The sequence below is a fragment of the Cannabis sativa genome, chromosome 6 (assembly GCF_029168945.1).
Source record: "Cannabis sativa cultivar Pink pepper isolate KNU-18-1 chromosome 6, ASM2916894v1, whole genome shotgun sequence".
NCBI lineage: Eukaryota > Viridiplantae > Streptophyta > Magnoliopsida > Rosales > Cannabaceae > Cannabis > Cannabis sativa.
In genome coordinates this window covers 7446167-7471761 of record NC_083606.1, presented here as the reverse complement: position 1 = coordinate 7471761, position 25595 = coordinate 7446167, and the positions used below count along the sequence as shown (strand labels likewise).

Below are 25595 nucleotides of genomic sequence, written 5' to 3'. Positions count from 1 at the left end.
GTAGTTTTTTTTTTTTTTTTTTTTTTTTTTTTTAAAATTGCTTCATAAATTTTTAATTAATTTTTTTTAATTATGTATAAATAATAGAAAAAAAAAATAAATAGGCTTTTTTTTAAAAAAAAAAAAAAATTGGGCCTTAAAAAAATGGGGGCCTTGTGCAATGGCCCAAGCTGCCCAATGCTTGGGCCGGCCCTGGCTTTAGTATCCCATTGGAGTAAATATAGTGTTAAACTACACTATATTTAGTGTTTTAGAGTTCGGTTGAAGATTAGGTTGAAGATTAGGACTGGAATCAACAAATAATAGTAAAACATATATACTTTATTTATTATAAAAAATGTTATTTATTTATTTTTTTAAAAAATGGAAATGTTGTTTATTCATTTATTCCAAAAAAAAATAAAAAATTATCCACAAATTCAGAAGAAAAAAGGGGTTATTATTTGTTCGTAAATAATAATCGTATTATTATCTCTAATCTAAATAATAATATAATTATTTTAAGTAAAACCCAATTAGAGGGGACATAAAAATCAAAACCAACAGCCACCGAGTCTTGTTGACCATTGAAAATGAATAAAGTGTTACAAAAGAAAAGAAAAAAAGCTAAGGCGGGGGATCTTGAAATGCAATAAGATACAATGACTGAGTGAGTGAGCGAGTGAACGAGTTAGGGAGCGAGTTGAGTCCCTGAGAGAGTGAAAGGTACAAGTACACACACACACAGAGTGAGGAGACTACTACCAGTGCTACCCACTCACTCACGTTCCTACTAACAATCTCTCTCTCTCTCTCTCTCTCTCTCTCTCTATACACACTCCTCACTCACTCTCCTTCTTCTACCACCATCACCAGCACCAGCTCTTTCTCTCTCCTGACAACTCGTATCACCCCTGACTCTTTTTCTCTCTCTCTCTCTCTCTCTGTAACACCCTTTATTTTTTTTATTATTTATTTTTTGTTTTTCTTCAAAGTTTGTTATTTTATTTGTAAAAAGCAGAGAGTGGGGTGGTAAGAGACACTGAAAAGGAAGAGACCAGAGGAAAGAAAAGTAGAGAGTGAGAGAACACACACACAAAGACACAACCTTTTTTGAAAGAGGAAGAAGAAGGAGCCACTTAGGTAGGTAGATAATACATAGATTAGCTAATTTTGTATAGCTTGGTTAGCCATGGAAGCTCTTCCTCTCTTCTTCATATTCTTTCTTTCCTCTGCTATCGTTTGTTTCTCATACGAACCTCGCAACCATGAAGGTAAGTTTCAAGCTTTTTTGGTAAAATAAAGAAAGAGAGAAAATTCTGTTCTGTTTTTGGTGATATGGGTTTTTGTTATTTTTTTGTAGTGGAAGCTTTGATTAACTTAAGAGATGGTTTGCATGATCCTCATGGAGCTTTGAACAACTGGGATGGTGACTCTGTTGACCCATGTAGTTGGGCTATGATCACTTGCTCACCTGAAAACTTTGTAATTGGCCTGTGAGTTCTGTTCTTCAACCTCCTTCATTAATGGAGTTTTTATTCTTTTGAGTTGAATTGAATGTGAGCTTTAATGTCTTTTCTTTTTGTTTCTTTATGGGTTTTTGCAGGGGAGCTCCAAGTCAGTCTCTGTCTGGATTTTTGTCTGGTGCAATAGGAAATCTCACAAATCTTCGCCAAGTGTAAGAACCCATTTAAGTATTTTTCTTCCTTAATGGAAGATATAAATAAATAAACAAACTTGTTCTGCTTCTCTCTTTGAAACTTGGAATTATTTTGTTCCATTTCTAATTTTGGTTTGTTTTTGCTATGAATTTTAAGTTTACTGCAAAACAACAATATTTCTGGCAAAATACCACCCGAGCTTGGTAAACTTCAGAAGCTTCAGACATTGGATCTCTCTAATAACCGATTCTCCGGAGTGGTTCCTGACTCACTGGGTCAACTGAACGGTCTCTTGTATCTGTAAGTTAATATAATAATATTTGTATTTGGATTACTTGGTTGTTTGGTGACTAAGAAAAAGGAAGAAAACTAATGAGTTTCTTTCTGTACCATAGTGTTTTATTCATTTAATATTGAAACTGATCACTTAGCTCAATATAGCTATTATGTATAGCTGCAGAAGAAGCCTTTGTCTTCTGTATATTATATATAAGCCCTGTAATGATTCTATAATATTGTATTTAACTGTGTTTATTTTTGTCATGTAATGAGATTAGGAGGCTGAACAACAATAGCTTGTCTGGGCCATTTCCCTTATCTCTATCAAGAAGTCCTCAGCTTGCTTTCTTGTAAGTATAAACTTTCTCAGTTTCACTAAATTGTTAAAATTTGTTTGCTTGCTAGCTATTATTATCTTGAAAAAAGAGAACAAGTTGTAACAATTTTGAATTACTTCTTTTACTTGCTATGCTCTTTGTTCAGAATCTGACAATTGGTTTTTGTTCTATTGGTGAACCTGTTTTTCACTCAGGGACTTGTCTTACAACAATCTCAGTGGACCAGTCCCAAAATTTCCGGCCAGAACTTTCAAGTAATCTCTCCTCTGTCTACATATGAAAATAGTGTAAATATATATATTTTTCTTGTCAATTTATTTATTTATAATTTTCTTTTTGTTAGCATTGTGGGAAATCCATTGATTTGTGGAAGCACTTCAGCTGAGGGTTGTTCTGGAACAGTGACCCCAATTCCTCTTAGCTTCTCATTAGACTCATCACCTGGTGACCTTTTTAGTCCTTTCTTTTTTATTTACTTTAACTAAATTATCTTCTCATTTTCCTTTGCCTAACTTTTTCTTTGACTTTTTTTCTATGATTAAGGTCAACAAAAGCCCAAGAAATTAGCAATTGCACTTGGGGTTAGTCTAAGCTGTGTTTTCCTCATAATATTATCATTTGGCATTCTTTGGCATAGAAGGAAGCAACACAGCCTAACCATCTTAAACATCAATGGTTAGTATTTTCAATCCCACTTAGTGTTATAATCAACATTGATAGAATTTTAGTTGAAGATGGGGTTTGTGTACTTGTTGTAGACAACCAAGAAGAGGGGTTGATAAGTTTAGGAAACCTCAAAAGCTTCACTTTCAAGGAACTGCAACATGCTACCGACAACTTTAGCTCCAAAAACATACTTGGGGCTGGAGGTTTTGGAAATGTATACAAGGGAAAAATTGGAGATGGAACTCTGGTAGCTGTGAAACGATTAAAGGATGTGACGGGAACAGCTGGGGAGTCTCAGTTCCGAACAGAACTTGAGATGATAAGCCTTGCGGTTCATAGGCATTTGCTTCGTTTGATTGGGTATTGTGCTACATCTAACGAGAAGCTTTTGGTGTACCCGTACATGTCTAATGGCAGTGTGGCATCTCGACTTAGAGGTTAGTTTGATTGCTCTATTTTGCAGTTATAATCAATATGTTATGACTATATAAACCTCAAAATTAATAGGATGCTATAGATTTTACTTTCAATTCTAAAATTGTATGTTTTTATTTGATTAATTCGGTCTTTTCTTTTCTCTTATTAATAAAATCATATGAACTTATCCTCAAATCTTGTTTTTCATTTTCTCAGGAAAACCAGCACTAGATTGGAATACAAGGAAGAGGATAGCCATAGGAGCTGCAAGGGGCCTACTTTATCTACACGAACAATGTGATCCGAAGATAATCCACAGGGATGTCAAGGCTGCAAATGTGCTCTTGGATGATTACTGTGAGGCTGTTGTTGGTGATTTTGGTCTTGCAAAGCTCCTCGACCATGCTGATTCCCATGTCACTACTGCTGTCCGTGGCACTGTTGGCCACATAGCTCCCGAGTATCTCTCTACAGGCCAATCATCTGAGAAGACCGACGTTTTTGGATTTGGTATACTTTTGTTGGAGCTCATAACTGGAATGAGAGCGCTTGAGTTTGGCAAGACAACCAATCAAAAAGGAGCCATGCTTGAATGGGTTAGTATGAATGCCTTTGTTTTTTTTAGCCAAAATTTATACTTAGGCCTAATCCAATAATAGTAAGTGTTCAATTGCAATACTGAAGTAACAGAGATATCACTGTTGTTACAGGTCAAGAAAATACAACGAGAAAAGAAAGTGGAGCTATTAGTGGATAGGGAGCTAGTGAATAATTATGATCGGATTGAAGTAGGGGAGATGCTACAAGTGGCCTTACTTTGCACTCAATACCTACCGGCCCACCGACCGAAGATGTCAGAGGTTGTTCGGATGCTCGAAGGCGATGGCCTAGCCGAGAAGTGGGCAGCTTCACATAATCATACTAATCCCAGCATGAACCTCTTTCATAATCCTCACAACAAAAGCACTTCCCGCCCTACAACAACTACTACTACCGCCACCCCCACTGCCTTAAAACATGATTGCAGTGAACATGATCGTTCAAGCATGTTTGGAACAACAATGGAAGATGATGATGATGATCATTCCTTGGATTCTTATGCTATGGAGCTATCAGGTCCAAGATAAAAACAAAAACCAACAAAAAAAAAAGTGTTAAGAAAGTATAAGCAAAAGAAAAGTATTCTTTTTCCCTTTTTCTCCTTATTCTTTACTACCCCAAATTTTACTTTTGTTTCCTTTTTGCATAGATATAGGTTTTTTTTTTTTTATAAATTCTCTTATCTACTAAAATTAAAAGAACCAACTTTTTCCTTTCTCTTGTAATCTATGGCTTTCTCTTTTGTGGGTTTTGTAATGTAAATGAAATGTGACCCTCCCTTGTTTTCATTCAAATGTTTTGAGTATGTATGGTACATAATTACAAATGGGACATTGAGACTTTTGGTGTATAGGGTTCTTTATAGAGTTATTAATAAATAAATAAATATATACACAAATATAGGTATAGAATAGCATCATCATCATCATCATGAAATGCTGTGTTGGCCAAGTTCTGAACCAGTCTTTTCCCAGATTGATTTTGACGAGTGTTTTGACTTAACAGATAGGACAGACACAAAAGCAAAAATAAATTGCAATGAGAAAGGGAAAGAGGTAACTGTCAAAAAAGAGTGAGCTGTTTGTCATTTTCTAAAGCTTTCATTTTTAATTTTTGGTATTGTTTTTTCAGTGTCACGCGCTCACTTTTCCTTTGCTTAATTCTTTTCTTTAACTAAATATCAAAGCAAGTGAGAGACTTTCTTTGAGTACCAAGCTGTGTTGTCTTTATATTACTGGTCTTTTTTTTTGTTTTACAAAATGAGCTATGTCAGTAAGAGATATTACTGTCATATTTTTGTGTGTGTTTTCCCATTTTTTAAGTTGGTTTTTGACTTGTGTATTATGAGTTTGTGTGGATTGTTTCTAATTTTCCAGTGTGGTCAAGTTGAGAACTGAACAGTTATCAAAATAGTCTCAGTTTGGTTGGGTTTGAAATGGTCTTCATTTTGTTCCATTTTTAGGTTTGTTGATTTTTGTGCTTTGAGTTTTGAGGAATGAGAAAATTATACCATTTTTTAATTAGTACTTATAAAAAATAAGTTCTTATTTGTTTATTTTTATTTTCCCTTTTTCAATTGTGTTGGTTTTGTTTATTTATTATAAAAAAAGGAAAGGTCTATTCAGTTCAGCTTTAGTTACATTTTTTTCATCGTACAATTTTAAAAATTGCATATGGCTCCTTAAAATTTAAGTAAATTATAATTCTTGAATTTTTTCATACTTGGAAAGAGGATCAACATGACAAGTTGACAACATCAAACTTTTTTTTTTCTTTTTCTTTTCATAAATTTAAATAAATTATATATTACAATTTCCAAAAATACAGCAAAATTATGAACTATACATAAATATAAAGGGAAATTTGATTTTCTATACTTAGAAAATCAAAAAATTTGATTTCTAAACCAATAATTTAAACCCTAAAAAAACTATACTTTTTTTTTCAAAACCCCAAAAATACCCCCAAACTAAAACTATCTCTCTTTCTCTCTCTATCTACCCGGTCCCAAGAATCCCACACCCCAGGTCCGATGGTCGGGCCATGGGGTCCGATGGGGTCCGACCAATCGGACCCATCGGACCCCAAGGTCCGACCATCGGACCTCTCTCTTCCTCTCTCTCAAATCGCGGGAAAAAAAAAAAAAAAAATTAAAGCGGTCGGACCTTCTGGTCCGATGGGTCCGACCATCGGACCCATCGGACCCGAAGGTCCGACCATCGGACCCATCGGACCCGAAGGTCCGACCATCGGACCCTTTCTTCCTCTCTCGCCAAAATCGCAGAAAAAAAAAGAAAAAAAAAATTTCAAAGGTGCCGATGGTCGGACCTTGGGGGTCCGATGGGTCCGACCATCGGACCCCCAAGGTCCGACCATCGGACCTTTGTCTTCTTCCCTCTCTCAAATCGCAGGAAAAAAAAAACACATACCTTTGACATTTTCGGAGTGGGTCGGGGTTGGGAGTTCGTCGGAGTGGGTCGGGGTTGCGAGTTGGTCCGACTGTGTGCTCGGGTTGCGAGTTGGTCCGACTGTGTGCTCGTCGGAGTGCTCGGCCGACTGTGTGCGTTTTGGGTTTGGGGTGGGTTTCGGCAGAGAGACTAAGAGAGAGGATGAGAGAGGCTGATTTCAAATGAGAGAAATGAGAGGGGTAGTTTAGGAAAATTGTTTAAATGGGCATATATTACCAATTTTAATAACTTTGCATTTAGGGGAAAATTTTTTGGGTAATATAAGCATATTAATTCAAATTTCCCAATATAAATATGTTGCTATAATAATACTAATACTGTAAATAATAAAAAAAAATTCTATTTTGTAATGGGTCTTACATCATTTGATGTGGTCTACATGCAATTTATGTATGCCACATCTCATCCATTTAATGAATGTACTGATTTTTTTTTAAAAGAAAAACAAGAATATTTGTTCTTTGTCCATTCTATATTTTTGGATTATGAAATTGAGCTTGAGGCTTAAGTTGGTGCAGAAAATATCAGTAGAATAAGAATATATATCATTCCAATATTGGAAGTGAAGCAAATATATGAAAAAAAAAAGAAAGAAAAATCAACTCTTTACTTTCTTAACAAGTAAGCCCACCTCATTCTTATAGTCCCTATCAATATTTTTGTATCAATGACAAGAACATTACTATATTAAACAAGCCCACAATCCTAAAACAAGCAATATTGTCCTCTTATAGTAATCACTACAAGTACATCCTAGTAATATTTACATTTTTATTACATGAAAAGATGATGTCCATCTCTCCTTTTTGAGCCATATTAAGAAGAGAGTTCATTGTGCATGGATTTCTCAATCCAATTAAAATGAACAACATGTGGATTTTTTTTTATTAAGGATGTTAATTCTTCTATTGTTCCAAGCCACCCAATTGAGCACTCCAATCAGTTCCTTTAAAAGAATTAAATCCTTAAAAAAAATAAAGAATGAACTTTAAAGTGACTTCTTATATTTTACCTCAAAATTTAGAAAAATTACAATAAATTCTTCACATGTATAATATTATTTACCATATGTATTAATTAACTCATTCTTATATTCTTATATTTTTTTTCTATATATATGTATGTAATTGTATATATTCTGAGCATATTTATTAATCTTATAATATTTTTTTTTTGAATGAATTAATCTTATAATATTAATTTCTGTAAAATATAAATATTTTAATATTTATGTTACTATTATCTTTTATTTGATATCTAATTATAAATATTTAATAATATATGTAAATTTATGTCAATATTAATAGCTAAAACAATATACATGAGTAAATATTAAAAGTATGAAAAATGGTTATAATATATATTATCAATATTTAAAAAATATATATAAAATAATAATATTTATAAATGATAATAGAACAAAAAATCATAATTAATATATATTGTGGGATAATATAATATTTCACATTAAATAAATAATAAAATATTGAATTATATATAAAAATTTGAGCAACTCCACTTATCACCAATTAATTTTAACAACATAGTTAATAACTTATTTAAAACTATTTTAATATACTTTATCAGGCCATAAATGATCATAAACGTGTTAAACACGTAATTAATATATTAATAGGGTGACATATAATTAAATAAAATTTATTAATAAATATGTGTCATGTTCAGGTTGTCACGATTAACACAAAAACGTCTCGTCAATAATCTTTTAAAGTTATAATAATACTTTATCAAGCCATAACTGAGTCAGAAACGTGTTAAATATGTAATTACTATATTAATGGAGTTACACGACCGTGTCATGTTAACTCGTTTATAAACAGATTGTGTTTGTGTATTATTAAACAAGTCGTGTTCGGATAGAGCATATACATATAATACATAGATCTCAACACAACAAAAATACAACCTACAAACACAAATTACTACAACTACCTTTAGTTAAAGCTTTCTTATTTAAGTCCCACATAACAATATATAAAACAAAATATAGAAAGAAAGAAAGTTTGTATTTTCCTACAAATTGCCATATATTGTATGAAAACTAGTTTCACATAAAAACAATAACGACATAAGTTATAGAAATTTGTATATGATGTCCTTAATGACTCGCCATTTTCTTTTCATGTTTCATATTTTCTCTCATTAATCATTGCCAAACCAGTTCATTTGTATAATACTCTTGTTGTGACTAACAGAATAAGAGAGTCCTATAAGTTAAATTGTTCTTCCCCATATTATTATCAAAGTAAAATCATTATATTTTCATTTCTCAACTCACTCTCTATCTCCATTTTTAGTATGTCAAATATTTTACATACATGCTCCTAAAAAAATGTTTAAAAGATTAAGCAAAAACAAAAAATAAATAAGTTGTTTACACTAGATTTTTGCCCTATAATTTTTCTTTTACTGAATTATATAAATAATTATTAATTTCCCTTTCAGGTGCATTTCGTTTTTATTTTTTAAACTTTGGTAATTGATCTAAGACTAATATGTGACAATTTAAAAGTTGAGGAGGGCTAATTACAACCTCTTAGTCAACTTTCACGTTCGAAATCACATGCTGAAATATTTTTTTTCAAAATTTTTTATAGCGATATTCGTTATAGTTACAATATCATCCCTGTAAATTTTTGAAAAACTCCGAATAGTTTACAGTATCGAAAACAGAGTTCGTGATATTCTAGTTTACCACACGCATTCAAAAAACTTCAAACGTATTTTCGGCACTGTAAACCATTCGAAATTTTTTAAAAATTTACAGGGATAATGTTGTAAGCATAACGAACACCCCCGTGAAATAAAATTTGAAAAAAAAATATTTTGACATGTGTTTTCAGACGTGAAGGTTGACTAAGAGGTTGTAACACAAGATTGACAATAACACTCCTCTTAAAGTGATACATGTACCTTACTCCCAAAAAATAATAAGGTAAAGTGTAGAGTATGGATAGTACAATATTTTTTTAGGGTGTAGTACCGTAGAATAAGTAAAATTTACTCATATCTTATTTGTTGCCATTCTTAATATAGATATAAAGTTTGAGAATTAATTATTATTAGATCATTATTTATATTTATTTTTCGTCTATAAAACTTTTAAAAGGAGAATGCACCCTTATCTATTTTGTTTTTAAAATAATTTTTTAGTCTATTTTTTTCAATGTTCATGTACGTTGTAGTTATTTAAGATATTTTATCAATTTTAAAAAATTTAAAAAAATTTAGCACGCACAAAAATAGGGTTCAAATCGTTGATTGCACGCGTGACTCTTTATTATATAATCGTGTAAAATAAATTGTTTAAAACTATTTTATATTGTAAATTATTTTGAATTTCTAAAAATTTTACAAGATTTTTTTAATAACTATAACATACATGATTATAAAAAAAATTGAACTACAAAATTCTCTTAGATGCCAAAATATATAGGGGATGCATAGTGTATAATAATTACGATGATTTTAATAAATTAATATAATAATAAAAAGAATATTCTATTTTATTTAAAAATAAATAATAATAAATAATATTTTTTTAGTGTAACTCTTGTGATTAGAATGAAAAGAATTTTTCATATTAAATTTGATGTTAGTGTGACAGTAATTTTTCTTTGAATAAAAGAAATTTCATTAAATTAAAAAGTCAACCATTACAATAGAATGTACCTCAGGAGACAAATCACGTTCCTGAAGGACACAGTCTGTGAAGAAACAAGAGCTGCGAGCGAGACAATGAGCAGCTTTGTTAACAGATCGTTCAACAAAACATAAAGAAATTCTAGAAAAACTAAATAAAAGACTCTTACAACATTGAACCAAAAGACCAAAAAAAGATGACATACATAAATTTAGTATCAAAAGATGGTGTTAGAGATAAAATTCTACAAAATTATAGTTTATAAGAAGAGAAATAGGCACTAGTGGTACCTAATACTTAAAGTATAACATCGTTATTAGTACAATTATCAGGATACAATTATTTTACTTTAATAAATATTATAAAAAATCGTCCACTAAACTATTCACAAATGCTGTTGTAAGAAAGTATCTTGGTATTGAAAAAAAATAAAAGAGAATAGTAAAAATGATTTTCCTATATGATCCCCAAAATTGTTCATTTTGCTAAAAGGTCCAAGCACAAAAGGGACCCGCTCGTTACAACGGGTACCAAGTAGGCAAGTAGGCCATGGCTCTTGATATTTTCAAGCAAAATCTATAAAATCCATTATTTAATTCCTTTTCTTCTTCTTCTTCTTTTTTTCTGTTCATACCAAATTTCACCTCTTTTGAGGAAAAACCACAGCCTTTTTCATTTCAATTTTGATGCAATTCAACTCTCTCTTCATGTAATCCGACTTCACAACAAGCTCCTCCAATGGCCAACCAGTCTTCCTCCAATCTAGTCCTATGCGCTTCTTTCAATCAGGACGCCAGGTACGAAAGTTTCTGGTTTTTTTATTTTATTTTTTTATGTTAAAGTTATTTTCTCGGGAAACAGAAACAGATAATTTTGATGTATTTGTTGTGCGTGTTTGAATACATGCGAATTAGATGTTAATTATACCTGTTTTGGCAGTTGCTTTGTTATTGGAACTAGAGATGGCATCAAGATATATGATTCGAATACTGGACGGCTTTTCTTCGAACGAGGCAAGTCATTATTGAGTATATTGTTAGGTTTGGTTTTACACTTATAGAGAATTGTGACCTTGTGCAGAGTTATTCAAGCTTTTCTTTCCTTTTAACTTTTTTTTTTTTAATTCTCAAAAATTATGAAATGTGTTGTGTTTTCAGCTTTGGATAATGAATAAATCTTAAATGTGAAAAATTTGGAAAAGAAGGAGAAGAAATATACAATTGAGTTATTAGTTTCTAATTGCACTAACTATTTGAGCCAAAGAATTGTGTTTGAAATTGAAAGTAAGCATGTGAATAGATAGGGAAAGGGAGGTACTTTATTGATTTTCATTAGGCCCACCACTGATTAAATAATGTGGTGTAAGTGTTCTTCTCTAATTGGATAATGTTGGAATAATTTTAAGCTCTGTTTTATCAGACCTGATTGAAGTATTGTTTAGGCATTGCTGAGTTCTCATTTGAGGCTGTAAGTATCACTATGCTTCAAAATGTATAACATATTGTTTGAATCAATGAATGAAATGCTTGAGAATGTTTATAAAATATTGCATTCTGTTTTCAGCTATTGGAGCTTTTACTATTGCCGAAATGCTGTTTACCTCTAGTCTACTTGCCATTGTTGGAGCTGGTGAACAGGTGCTTATAGTGCACCATCTTATTCTTATCTGGAGATGTTTGTTTCTGTACTAATAGTACAAGTTGCCTTTTTCTTGCTGCAGCCATCTTTATCTCCCCGTCGTCTATGTTTATTCAATACGATGACTGGAACTGCCCTCCGAGAATTGAATTTCTTAACATCAATTCTAGCTGTTCGCATGAATAAGAAAAGGTGTGGTATCTTTATCATATTGAAGTTGAACAATAAATATGTCTTATTCTGTTCTTTTTCATTTCCCCCCCCCCCCCCCCCCCCCCCCAATGGGATGGCAATACATACATTTAAATAAAATGTGTCCAAATTTGAGTTACATATGTGGACATTCTTAAGGCAATAATGTGATTGAGAACCATTATGAAAAATGATTAGATGAAAAATAGGGATTTTAGACCAAGGGTGATAAGGGTATTGAATTGTAAGCACCAGTAATGACAGACTGCCCGTTATCTGGTATCTTGATAGTAGCTCCAAACTGTGACCGCGGATATCAGTACTGATGACTTTTTTGACATTTTGCTCTTTCTTGAATGAAAAACCAATTTCAAATCTATGCTTTTCAAAGACTTCTCCATTCTAAGAATGTCTTCTTCTTCTTCTTCTTGTTTTTTTTTTCCTTTTAAAAAAATGTGAAATATGGACTATATCACTGATCACTTTGCATTTCATTCTCTCCCACCCTAAGATCTTGAATTATATTTATTTTCCTTTCTGTTGAATACTTTCATAAACAGTCTTACATGTGTAGGCTTGTTGTCGTTCTGCAAGAGAAGACTTATGTATACGACATTAATAGTCTAGCAATCTTGGACACCATTGACACAGTTCCGAATTTAAAAGGTGAGGCATTGATGTGAATTTCTTATTATCTATTTTACCATTAACATATCATATGAAAATCACAAGAGATACTGCAAGAATAATTGCTGAAATATTTTTCCAGTATAAAAGTTACTATAGATGTTCAATCCTGAAATGCTGCTGGTTGCCACGTTTTTATAATCTGTTTAGTCTAATAGTACTTTTCTGTTTTTAAGGCCCCACCCTCCTTTTTTTTTTTTTACAAAATGTGAAATTTGTGGTTCTTGTTGGTGATGAAGAAATATATTTGAACTTCTTGAGAATGGCCAGTTTTTCACAATCATCATTCTTTTTTCCAAAAAAAAAAAGAAAAAAGAAAAAGGAAAAAAAAAAAGAAAAAAAATGTTTGTTGAATAATTGCATGTATATATACATATATGCTTACATGTTTATATAAATTTGGCCCTTCAGGACTGTGTGCGTTCTCCCCTAATTTGGATGCTTGCTTTGTGGCACTTCCTGCTAGCACTACCAAAGGAGCTGTGTTGTTGTACAATGCTATGGATCTGCTGTCTCATTGTGAGGTTATGACATCAATCATTTATGAGTTGAAAAAATTAAAATAAATAAATAGTAAGACAGATGAGGAAATTTTGAATTGACCTCAATCTATTTTTTTTTGGTACATTTGTAGAAAATTTTGTTAATTCGTAAAAAAACATGATATTTGATTTTAAGGCTGAGATTACCCTGTTGCTACCAATTTTTAGGAAGTTCAAACACTAAGATATCCGATAATTAAATTTCCTTTCTAATATGTTTTTCATTTATATTCATATTTTGATGTTTGTGTTTTGATCAAGTACAGATAGATGCTCATCGTTCTCCGCTGGCTGCGATGACCCTTTCTTCCAATGGGATGTACATAGCAACAGCATCTGAGCAGGGAACCATAATCAGAGTTCATATGGTTTCTGAAGCAACTAAGGTTATGAATCATGTTTCAAATTTAAATTATAAACCAGATTTTTCTACAATGGTTACTGAGGACTGGTCTGGTTTGTCATCTTCTCGATGTTGAAAATAGGATTAATTGCTAAAGTCTAATGGATTTTTCTTTACAGTCTTACAGTTTTCGAAGAGGGACATATCCATCAATTATATTTTCCTTGTCATTTGGACCTTCCGCAGAGCTTCCAGATATTCTTGTGGCCACAGGTTCTTCAGGGTCAGTTCATGCGTTCTCTCTTGGGTTTGCCATATGCCAGAGGTGACAACCGTGACTAGAAATTCTATGTTGTGAAACATTGCTATTTCACTGTATGCTTGTTGTTGATAACTTTATGAAGATTGTTGATTGCTCAACTTGTTATAATTCTCTTTATTTAGTTGATTTTGTCTTAGAAATTAAGAAATATCAGTTAGCCTTATTCCTATACCATTCTCTCTTTACAGAAGCAGAAGATCAAGTATTATTTTGGGATCGATAATGCCCGACTCTTTTTCTGATGCGTTGGATCCAGCTCATCACGGTGTTCTTCATAGTGCTGCACCAGCTGGAGTTAAAAGGTTAAAAAATTTCAGATTATTCCATTGAATTTGAGATTAATTTTTCATTGTCCTAGTTTATCATATTATGTCTAGAAATTCATTGATATTGCAGAGCGATTTAGTTACTAGCCTGTATTTGTTTTTTATGAACACAATTTGTGATCATAGTTTCATCTGAAGTATAGTTATTCTAGATAACAATCATATTATCTTTCAATATTTTTATACATTAAGCAATTAGTTCGTAAAAATTGGTGACATTTTTCAGCTATGCAGTAGTTAGGAAGGTTGAAAAGGTTACCAACTCGTCAACATCTGAGATCATAGCATGCCGGTAAGTTGTCCAATATTCTCTCACAAAACCATTTTCTTTCTTCATTCTCCTCACGAATTTATAAATATTATAAATCTTTCAGCAAATTCCAAAGCACATTTGAGTTTTTCAGATTTTGGCTTCTTTTTGCATAGTTTATATAGTTTCCACTTGGTATTTTTTCAGAGCCACCATTTCTATGGTTGCATACAATGGTTACTTCCAAGAGTACAGCTTAACAATCAGTAGCCGGGACGAGTATTCATGGAGTTTGGAACGTGAATTTAATCTTCAAACGGTAATCTCAGAAAACCCCATTAGCTCATGAAAGTTTAGACATATCTTCTCTCTATAAATATTGTGACATATTTAATCTGTAAAACTTTCCACTTCTTAGCTGTGTACATATGTAGAATGAAAAGTGGGTTCAAGTAGGGCTCAATTACCATTATACATAACTTTATGTTACATTATATAGATAATCTCGTTAACTTACATAGATGAAATTGATACTGATACTGAGATTTATATGTACTGTCATCTTGAATGTACACTGAATTATTTATACCATTAGTTGTTTTTAAATTGATTTATACCATTACAACTATCAATATATTTGAAGCTGATAGTTATAATAAATAAACCATGGCTGTCTCACCAATTTTTTGCTTGCATATGAAAATTGAAACATATTCAAATGAGTGACTTTTGTGTGAAATTTTATATTTGAATGGAATGTTATTAATTAGAAAAAAGGAAGTGATTGCAATTTGAACGGTTGAATCTTTGGTAGTAATTAGCATTATAGTTGTAAGAAAATATTCAGTGCATATGTATTTTTTGTCAGTTTTTAAGCTGCAATTTTTGTCAGTTAGAAGGATAAACTTTCGTTCTAACTATATGCTACGAGATATATATATTTATAAACTAGTAAAAAGTTACGTGCGAGACACGTATACTAAATTTTATGCTAGGTATTTTCTATTATATTAAAACGTAATACACTTAAAAATATTTATCTCATCTTGGTTCAACCCAACTTTATGTTGTTCCCATAGGATTGTGTGTTAGATATGAGCTTAGAAGAATAGTATTCGTTAGAATGGGTGCCAGCAATGGCGGTGCTGATGTGAGTTTTATCTTCTGGGAAAAATCTAGCTACTCTGACATTACAATTACACCTAGCCTTTCAAAATGAGCATCATCAAAAATTCAAGGATTATAAATTAAAAATGATATCTTGTTACTTTTGGTGTGCCCAACAAACTCTCTAACGGATGACATTATATTTCGCATATCCCAAAGTTGTTTAAAAGTAAAGCAATATAGCAAGGGAATAGAAGACTTACTCAACTAAATAATTACTTGAGCAACAAAGGATAACTCGCTAATAGAACACTGAATATTACACCCAAATCAACAAAAAGTGAGGAATCGCAACAGAGAGGCCATGAATCACATCATAGAAACTGAAAGATCAAAGAGAATAGATGAGGCAATAATTCAATAGCAATATAGGGTTTGAGGGTTTGAGATTTAGAAAAAAAAATTATAAATGATTATCCTAAATAATCACGATTGGTTGCTCATCCTCTTGGGGTTAGTTATTTTATTGAGAATTTTCAAAGATTGTGTTTCTGGTTAGGTTTATACGATTAAAATTTAAAAGTAATATTAATTTATTAAAAATTAATATTAAAATACATCTTAAAAAAATTATTATTTTTGAATAGAAAATTATTTTAAAAAAAAAGTTACCCATAAATTTTTCATAAACCCGATTAAAATTTAAAAGTAATATTAATTTATTTAAAAATTATTAAAATACATCTTAATAAAAAAAATTATTATTTTTGAATTAAAAATTATTTTAAAAAAAAAGTTAGCCATGAATTTCTCATAAACCAAGAATTCAGTTATATAAGCACACTTTATATAGAATAGATATATATATATTTTGAGGGTAATGGTAACAAGTTCGAACTTATGTCCTCTTCCTTTTTCTTACGTCTCTCTCACTATTGAGTTAGCCTTAGCGATTCCTATTACAACTTATTTAGTTTAAAGAATTTTTACTTTTAAAATAACACATTTTTTTTTTTTGTGTAAAATGAATCTTATCAAAGTAAAACTAGTATTGTCAAACGGAAGAATGTATATATATATATATATATATTTTTAACAGAGGATATATTGAATAGAGTTGTATATATGGGTTAAACTTTTTGACACGACATAAAATTGTTACGAGTTCGGAAGGCACGACCACAATTAGATAGGAAAAAAATATAAATTTGGGCACAACATGACACAATGCTATAAATTGATACGATATGAGACGAAAAATATGAGCTTAAGCAAGATAAGCCTGAAATATACAACAAGTAAGCACGAAAAGTCTAACTCAAAAACACGACTTGAAACATAATTTGGGTATTTTTTTTAGTAAATATTTCAATTTTAATAATTCTAATGTTTTTTTTGTATGATTATCAGTAAAATATTGTTAAAAAATTATATAAAAATAATTGAAGCTACAAAAATACATATAATTTAGTAATTTTCTCGTAAATTATAAAAACAAAATATTAAAAAGTAGAACACGAATTCGAGTCAAGAAAATAGATTGGCCAAAGTAAAACACGACATGAATCTAAGCACGGGACGAAAAATATCAAGCCCTACAGGATTGTGCCTATATTTTAATAATATTGACATAACACGAGGTGATAGAAAAATATAAGTCGGTCCAGTTCGACACATATTTACAAAACTAGTATTGCATACCTCTTGTATTTAAAACCAATTAGATGAACAACATTACAAATACAAAAAAAAAAAAAAAATATCAATTAAAACGGTACGAAACTCAGCCATAAGCTTTTTTTCCTTAGAAGTTATAGCAAAATCTTTGACAATCTAATTCCACTATAATATTAGAAATATAATTTATAATTTGGTTTTGGCACTTTGCAAATTGTGATTAATTAATCAACCTTTTGGCACTTTTTCCTCTTCAGGTTTTTTCCCTAAAAAAATATAATTGTCTTTAAAACGATCTTAATTTAATTTAAGTATACTTTAAGCCTACTAATTTTAATCCCTTAAAAAAATCCTAAAACGTAATCCGATGAATAAGTAGTTCTTATGAGCTATGAATTCTGATTTCTCAATCAAGTTTCGAACTGAAAAACAAATTATTATATGTTTAGTAACTGTAGGGATATTTTATTAATGATCATTCTCCAAAGGTTCAAATTTTGAATTACTATTTAAAATCTAAACTAGTAATATAATATTATTTTAGAATCTTATATTATATATAGATCAATATTTATTTATATATATTTAAATAGTTATAGATATTTTATCAATAATTAAACAATACAACAGTGACCTCAAACATTATTCATTTAATTTAATTAAATATTAAATCTAGTAATTTTGTCAAAAACATTAAACACAAAATAAATAAAGTTCTCAAATAAGTCAAACCGCCTCATTGTAAAGTCCAACAAAATTAATATAATACGTAATACACAATCAAATTCTTTCCTAAATAAAAGAAAATCAATAACTAATAGCTCCTTTATTCAATCTATGGCTCCTAAATATTCTTATTCTATATTATTCATTCTTCTTCTTCTTCAAATTTCTCAATCTTTTTCTAATGAATTTTCATGTAATTATTACGAATATCGCCATTCTAATAATTTATGTCGATCTTGTTATTTGGATTGGTACAAAACCACCAAAAACACAAACATTGTAATAGTAGAAGTTGCAAATATAGTGAAAGCTCTCGAAAACACAGGGTACCAAATAATGTCAACTATTCTCGATAAAAATCTTAACCCCGATATTATTAACCCTTATTGCCATGATGATTTCATGTTCTTCATGGATGACCAAAATAGATTCATTATCTATGGCGAAAACAACACAATCACTCTCTTTGTTCCTCCAAACAAAGCAGTCCGTTTCGAAAAATGGATTGATTTGAAATACCAAATTGTGATGGGAAAAGTGGACAAAGAAGCTTTTGAATCAGGCTCTTTATCGAAAGGTTCTACATTTGAATCTTCAACTCGTTCGAAAGAAAAACTCCTTGTAACTCAAGTGTTTGATAATGGAACTGTTTCGATCAATAATGTGAAGATTACTAAGTGGAATATTTATAATGATGGACATGTCATTGTGCATGGTACAGAGGATTTTTTCAATCACTTTCAAGGTAAATTAAACAATTATTTTTAATTTCCTCATTGTATTTTATTTTGGAATATAAATTAAGGATTGATTCATATTTAGATAATAAAATTGGTTCTGATTCTTTGTTTTGTTTTTGGTAATTTGTATGCAGGAGAAAAGCAATATTGTGAGAATTTTTGGGAGAAACTAAAGAAGTTGTTTAATCCTATTTCATTGCTTTCCTCTATCGAATTGTTTTTATTATCATGAAAAATAATTATTATTATTTACAATAAATAATATATGGTGTATGTTATTTTTCTGGTTATATATGCTAGTTTTAGTTTTTAGTTCTTTGTTATGTTCCATTGTTCTTCATTTTCTTTTTGAGCTGCTGATTTAGCTTTTGTTTGTTTTTCTGGCTAGATGTATTCCTTAATTTTTTTAGTGGTGCACACATTATGAAAATGGCAATATTGAATTTTGCTAAGTGAGTTTGAATATACTCTGTTATTTGTTCATATCAGAGTTGTGAATTTTATGTGTGCTGTGATTACATGATGGAAAAACTTACTTGAGATTGAATTCTTTGTAGCTCTTGAGATTGGTATCTCTCTAAAATCAATAAAGAAAAGTGTGACAGTGCTTTTAAACTAGAGTAGAGATAAAGTTCACATTCATCTTCTTGAACAAGTATAAATAAATCCTTTGTTTCGTCTCTATGTTTTGCTGATTCATCATTGTATTCATTGTATTAGTTCATTTGCATTTGAGTTACTTGGTTTGTTTACTCTAGTTATGAGTGTTTATTGAACCACATCTAATAGTTTTATTTATAGGAATAAATTTTATCTATTGGATGTATTTAATGTATATTTATTAGTTTAATTCGAGTTTATCTAATATTTTAGACCTATTATATTCGAGTTTAATGTATTTAATGTATTGGATTAGATTGAATCCATCCAATAAAAAAAAATTAATGTTAATTTTCACGTATACATTTATATTTTACGCACACCCCATCTAACATTTCGGATTACAAAAATTTCGGCCTAAATCTCTCAACACCTTGAATTGAATGGTTTACAAAAATTTTATATAAAAACCCTAATAATAATATAAATATTGTAGGGAGTTATCTATATACTAGTAAAAAGCTACGTGCGAGGCACGTATACTAAATTTTATGCTAATTTTTTTCTATGTTATTTGAAAGTTATACAATTAAAAATTAAAGAAAAAATATTATTAGTTATTATGTGAGATTATTATTATGTGTATAGGAAGAAATCACAAATTAATTAATCTTATAATCTTAACTTTAATCAAATAGGGTTTTAAATACATGAACAATAAATAATCACATAAAAATAAAAAATAATTATTTGAATAAAGAATTCAATATACACAGTTATATATATATGAATCCCATCATTCAAAAATAATTATTCAATATATGAACAATAATTTATCACGATAACTTCAGTTACCATATAATCGGAAAAGGTTTAAGTGAACTAAATAATGACTAAGAAGATCTAAATTACAAAATGAAAATAACATGTCTATATGAGTATGATTTTTTTGTTATATGAGCATGATTGATCTAAGAGAAAATAGATAAACCTATAAACATATAAATATATTTAATATTAATTTTGACAAAGAAACAATTCAATTATAAACAATTCTAAATATCAACTTGACAATTTTAACACACTAATTACTTATTAAATAACCATAATGTATACATCATGATAATTTTATATTATTTGATATCAAATGATAGAGATTATTGAGGTTTTCAACTATGGAAAATACACTATGATAAAAAAGTAATGCTCATTAATTGTATATTTCAAAGAAACCCTAATTTCCATGAATGTCCCTAATAAGATATAAACAATAAAGTTGTAAATTAAAAAAAAAAAAGTAGCAAAATTTCAGTTAATATAAGAAATAGAACAAATTGAAGATTTATACAATACTGGAATTTGAACTCTTAAAGACCATTAGCAAAGGGGCAAAACTCGTTAGATCCCCTAGTAGAACACTACCTTAATGGTCTGAACACAAAAATTGTAGAAATCAAAATATGAATAAATTAGTATCATCAACAAAAGGAAAATTAAAGGGAAAGGACTTAATAATTACGTGACAAATAATTATTAATTGAATTAAAAAATTAAAATTATAAGATTAATTCAAATTATTGTTCATATATTGATTCTAAAAAGCGTAAAATTAAGATTATAATATTAATTGAATTAAACTTTTTGATATTAGCCAAATTGTTGCTTTAATTTTTCATCACACTGGAAACATATTGTTTAGCTCTATTAGACAATCATATTTTCCCTCCTAAAAAGTCATTTTTTTTTATAATTGAAAGATGTGATGTTTGAGTAATTACATGTATCGTGTAATTGAAGATTTGATGTTGAGTCATTTTTTTTGTTTTTATTTAATGATGTTTTTTTTTCTTTTTTTGAATTTAATGAGATTTATTTTATTTTTATTTTATTATATATAAATAAAAAGTGACGCATGAATTTCTCATAAACCATTCTATTTTTAATAATAAACTATTTTATTTTTAATATAAATAAGATGTCACCCATGAATTTCTCATAAACCAAGAATTCGGTTATATAGGCACACTTTATATAGAATAGATAAGTATGAGACGGTCATGTGACATCCTAATATCATTGCAAATAGCTTTATCTCTTCTCTCTTTAATTCTCTATTTTTTTTTTTAATCTTTTATTAGGTTTATAAATATTTATTTATTTTCTTATTTTTTTTATCATTTTATTATTAATAATTATATTAATTAATAATTTTTAAGTTTTTTTTAAAAAAAATGTGCCTTTTTTTTATAAAAAAAATCTACATATATTTATTTTCTTATATATTTTTTTATCATTTATAACATAATTTTGAAATCAGATTTTTTTATTATTAGTGTTTTATATGATTCATAATTGAATGTAGTTTCAAAATATAAATTATACCATACAATTTATTGTTTTTACTTCTTTTCTATTTTGTATTCATTTTTTATATATCACATATCTTCTATTCTATTTTTATTCATTTTTTTTTAATTTTAAATTATAAATAATATCTACCATATATCTATCTATCTATAGAAGTATGAAGTATTAACGTGACAGTCTAAAATTTCTTTAATTATCTTTATTTGTTCTCTTTTTATTTAAATAATTTATATATTTATATTTTTTTACTCATTTTTTAATTATTTTATTATTTCTTTTATTTTTTTATTATATTACTTTTTTTTTAAAAGAAATATCTATCCAATCACACTGCATATATACATCAATGTATATATCTATATTTTATTTTAAAATATTTTTATATCTAAAATAAATTAAAAAATCTATAAATAAATATCATTGAGTACATCAAAAGCAGAAATACTTATACTAAAACAATTACAAAAATACTTATACTAAAAAAATTAAATTAGCCGCGCGAGCAGCTATATTACCTAGTTATAATATAAATAAAAATATCACTCCAAACACTTTTTATATTCACTCTCCAAATTAGAGTGTCAAATTAAGGAACTAGCTAGAGATTATCATCATATCCTCAAATCTACAAATTAGATAGTCATTAAAAACATTCTAATTAATTAATTAATTAATTTCACTTGAAGAATTAATATAATAAGTCTCTTCAGAATCAAAACCAGAACCAGAACTAGAATCAGACGTCGAAGACGAAGACGATGATAAGAACGATGTGGAAGCATTCATCTTCTCTTGTACCAAACGTTCCTTCTCCTCATAAGCCCAATCAAGTCCAACACAATAATAAAGAGGAGGATTATGCCTAAAATCATTAATATCAGAAGCTAAGAAGGCCCCATTCTCAACCAAAAACTTCACAGCTTCCCTCTTTCGCTCTTTCGCAGCATAATGGAGCGGTGTCCATCCACAACCACCGCCGCCATTATTAACATGCTTAACTTCAGCATCGATATTGGCCCCGTGCTTAAGTAGCTCCTTCATGACCGAGATGTGACCCCCCTCCGCGGCTAGGTGGAGAGGGGTGATCCCTTTGGATTTGGTGTTGCATGCAACAACATTTACGTCGATTATTGTTTGGTCGTGATCATCGTTAAGGAGACGTTTTACCTCTTTTAAATCCCCTTTACGAGCATTTATATGAAGCAAACTCAAACCATTTTCATGATTTTGATTGTCCTTTGATCGAGATTTGCTTAGCCTAGTCCTTGATAAACTTCTACTACGCTTAGTAGAACCAACCATCATCATGGTAATTAGTAGTAAAAATAATAATAATGATGATTATTATTAAGCGATTGAGTAAGTAGTTAATTGAGTTTCTTCTTCTTTGTATATTTATAGGTTGGTATGACGGTATTTTAATGGAATTTAAATTTTTGAATTATAAATCTAATCCGTGTAGACATATGATAATTAATTGATAAAATATCATTAATTAAATAATAATAATCTCCGATAAATTATGAAATATCTTTTTTCTCAAAAGAAAAAAATCAGTATAAAATATCTTTAAATTTAGTTTGACATTTTATTTTAAGAAACAAATAAAATTTATGGCCAGAGCAAAAAATGCATATACAATTTTTTAAATTTTTTTAGTTTAAATTGCTCTGATATTATGTGAATTTAAATTACTATGTCAATTTCCATAAAAAAAACTACTTTAAAATTTAAAAATGAAAAAACTCCTTTAAAATTATACCGTTAACCTTTAGCATAAACAAATAGTTAATCTACTCACATAATTAGAGCTATATTCTAGAACAACTAAATAAAAAACTTCTTAATTCATCTTCTGTCTTCAACTCTTCAATCTTCATCCTATTCAGAAGGTTTTTTTTTTTTGGCAAGAGATATTGAACACAAGAAACAAAAATAATAAATTAAATAATTTCTCCTAAATAACATACTAATAGAGGTTAGAAAATAATAACAGATTAATGAGCACGGACTCTTCCCACAGTATCAGATAATCAGATTGAACCAAAAAATAGTTTAGTTAGAAACTAAAAAAATTTATCAGCGGGGTGTTTTACATTGTTTTTTGTCTTCAAAATTGTGCTTTCAAAAATAAGAATAGAAAATACTTTTTGTAGTTTTTAAAATACAAGACGTTTTTAGTTAATGTTTTCTGAAAATTGTTTTAAGGATTTTTTTTTTACTAAAAAAAATACTTCAATATTCCACTCCACACGACATGCATCCAACCCCACTCCTACCTCGGTATTTAAATTAGGTGGATAATAGGTGGAGAATGATTCTCCATCCCTATCCCCATTAACTATTTTTATACCCATTTCTACCTTCATCCCCATATATTCTCTATCAGAGGCGGGGCGAGGAATCCAAACTAAGGCGGGTAATACCCACGAGGAACCTACTTATTTTTAAAAAATAAAATTATGAATAAAAAAATTAAAATGCATAAATATTACCTATGTAAATAATTTAAAATTGGCAATCAATGTTAGTTCAAAAGAAAAAGGCAATTAATGTTATCTAAGATAAATGAAAATATTTAAAAAATTTACTAATTATAAATTACAAAACTCATAAAGATAAAGATGATGTATAATAATTTATAATAATATTATAAAATAAATAGATAAAAATAAATGGGTCCATCTAGGGGCGGGGGTGCTATCCCCATCCCCACCCTGTTTAACATTTAGGGATAGAAAGTTGTCCCCGTTCCTGTCCCATTCCCTATTTAAATGGAGAATTTCCGCCCATTAGGGGCGGGTACCAGCGGGCTCCATATCCACGGGTGTATTTTCCGTCACGCGTGCAATTTTCATCCTTACTCGATACGAGCTCCGGACATTGACCTCGAATCTGAACCCGAACTCCGGTTATAGCCCCAGACCCAGCTCGATCCCCAAACCTGGCACCAGACCTGAACCCTGACCCAAACCCAGCCCAGGAACCGAACCCTGACCCGAAACCTAGCATTGGACTCGAACCCTGAGTTGGCTCGACCCCGGACCCCAAGCCTGGACCCAAACCCGAACCTGAACACAGACTCAAAGCCTTGACAATGAACTCGAACCCTTGACCCTGACTTAGACCCTATACCCAAATCTCGAATCCAAATCTCTAACCCCAAGATTGTTATTAAAATTAGAAAACAACATTTTAATGAATTATGTTTATTATTTTTTTTAATTCAATTTTTAAAATATTATTCTTTAAAAATTCGACCAAAGGCCCTTTATTAGTTTTTAAAATCAATTTTTTGTTTTTATAAAATGAAAACAGTTTGTAAGTATAAATATTCACACCGTGTAAATTTATGATCACAAAACGACCATAATGGTCTTTTATGGTCACATAGTGTAATTTGCTAATAATTTCTTTTAGCAAAAATCTAAAAAAACTAAAAATGAACAATTGTAGAGAAAACAAAAGTATCCTCACTGCACGTGAAAAATAAAATAAAATGAAAGCTGAAAACAACCCAAAAAGAGCCTCATTGAATAGTATGACTCTCAAGAAAAAAAAGGCATCATAAGGGATGAGAAAAAACCAGGTTGAACACTGAACCACAAGAAGAAGCAAAACAAGAAACCCTAAAAACTCAAACTGATCTCTCTCTCTGTCTCACCCTCTCTCCCTCTCTCCGAGTCAAATCACATATTATAACAATCATGTTCAACTCTGTTACAGTGGTCAGATTACATTTTGCTAACATTGCAGCTCTAGATCTAGAACCATATAGTTTTGCTTTACACTAAATATAACAGCAAACATTGTTAGTCTATAGTATATCCAAAATAATTGAATCTGAATATTATTGGGAGTAATAAGAGAATGAGGACTTCCAATGTTATTCATGTCATAAAAACAAGGATTTATTATTTTTACTTTTTTACTTACACCATGATTCAACATATTACTAAAGCCCAATAACCAGTAATATGCATGTCACTGGCAATACTAAATATTG

The 25595-nt window shown here is 29.9% G+C and overlaps 4 protein-coding genes across 7 annotated transcripts; 3 read left to right on the top strand and 1 right to left on the bottom strand.

The window, feature by feature from the left end:
• Positions 1-563: 563 nt before the first annotated feature.
• LOC115725328 (probable LRR receptor-like serine/threonine-protein kinase At4g30520) lies at positions 564-4734 on the top strand. 2 transcript variants are annotated; one of them, XM_030654810.2, is made up of 11 exons: positions 564-1253; positions 1343-1475; positions 1586-1657; positions 1797-1940; positions 2198-2269; positions 2452-2511; positions 2601-2701; positions 2801-2932; positions 3016-3360; positions 3557-3936; positions 4051-4734. In XM_030654810.2, the coding sequence occupies exons 1-11, from the start codon at positions 1172-1174 to the stop codon at positions 4465-4467; spliced, it is 1938 nt and encodes a 645-aa protein (XP_030510670.2). In that variant the 5' UTR covers positions 564-1171; the 3' UTR covers positions 4468-4734. The 2 variants fall into 2 exon arrangements, with proteins under 2 accessions (XP_030510670.2, XP_060972969.1); XM_061116986.1 differs by having other exon boundaries at positions 616-1122.
• A 5872-nt stretch (positions 4735-10606) lies between these two features.
• Positions 10607-14986, top strand: LOC115724600 (autophagy-related protein 18b). Of its 3 annotated transcripts, none has more exons than XM_030653916.2 (11): positions 10607-10869; positions 11012-11085; positions 11636-11709; positions 11793-11902; positions 12477-12568; positions 13001-13113; positions 13398-13517; positions 13654-13799; positions 13985-14098; positions 14349-14414; positions 14580-14986. In XM_030653916.2, the coding sequence occupies exons 1-11, from the start codon at positions 10811-10813 to the stop codon at positions 14719-14721; spliced, it is 1110 nt and encodes a 369-aa protein (XP_030509776.1). In that variant the 5' UTR covers positions 10607-10810; the 3' UTR covers positions 14722-14986. The 3 variants fall into 3 exon arrangements, 2 of the variants coding, with proteins under 2 accessions (XP_030509776.1, XP_030509777.1); XR_004013237.2 differs by having other exon boundaries at positions 10665-10869; positions 14357-14414; positions 14580-14661; XM_030653917.2 differs by lacking the exon at positions 10607-10869 and adding an exon at positions 11492-11539 and having other exon boundaries at positions 11013-11085.
• A 2890-nt stretch (positions 14987-17876) lies between these two features.
• On the top strand, positions 17877-18952 carry LOC115694688 (uncharacterized). The gene is made up of 2 exons (XM_030621773.2): positions 17877-18627; positions 18757-18952. Exons 1-2 carry the CDS (start codon positions 17994-17996, stop codon positions 18852-18854), a joined length of 732 nt encoding a protein of 243 aa, XP_030477633.2. The 5' UTR covers positions 17877-17993; the 3' UTR covers positions 18855-18952.
• A 3303-nt stretch (positions 18953-22255) lies between these two features.
• LOC115694905 (phytochrome-interacting ankyrin-repeat protein 2-like) lies at positions 22256-25543 on the bottom strand. Its single transcript, XM_061116985.1, has one exon. The coding sequence runs from the start codon at positions 22895-22897 to the stop codon at positions 22256-22258; it is 642 nt and encodes a 213-aa protein (XP_060972968.1). The 5' UTR covers positions 22898-25543.
• Between the last annotated feature and the right edge of the window lie 52 nt (positions 25544-25595).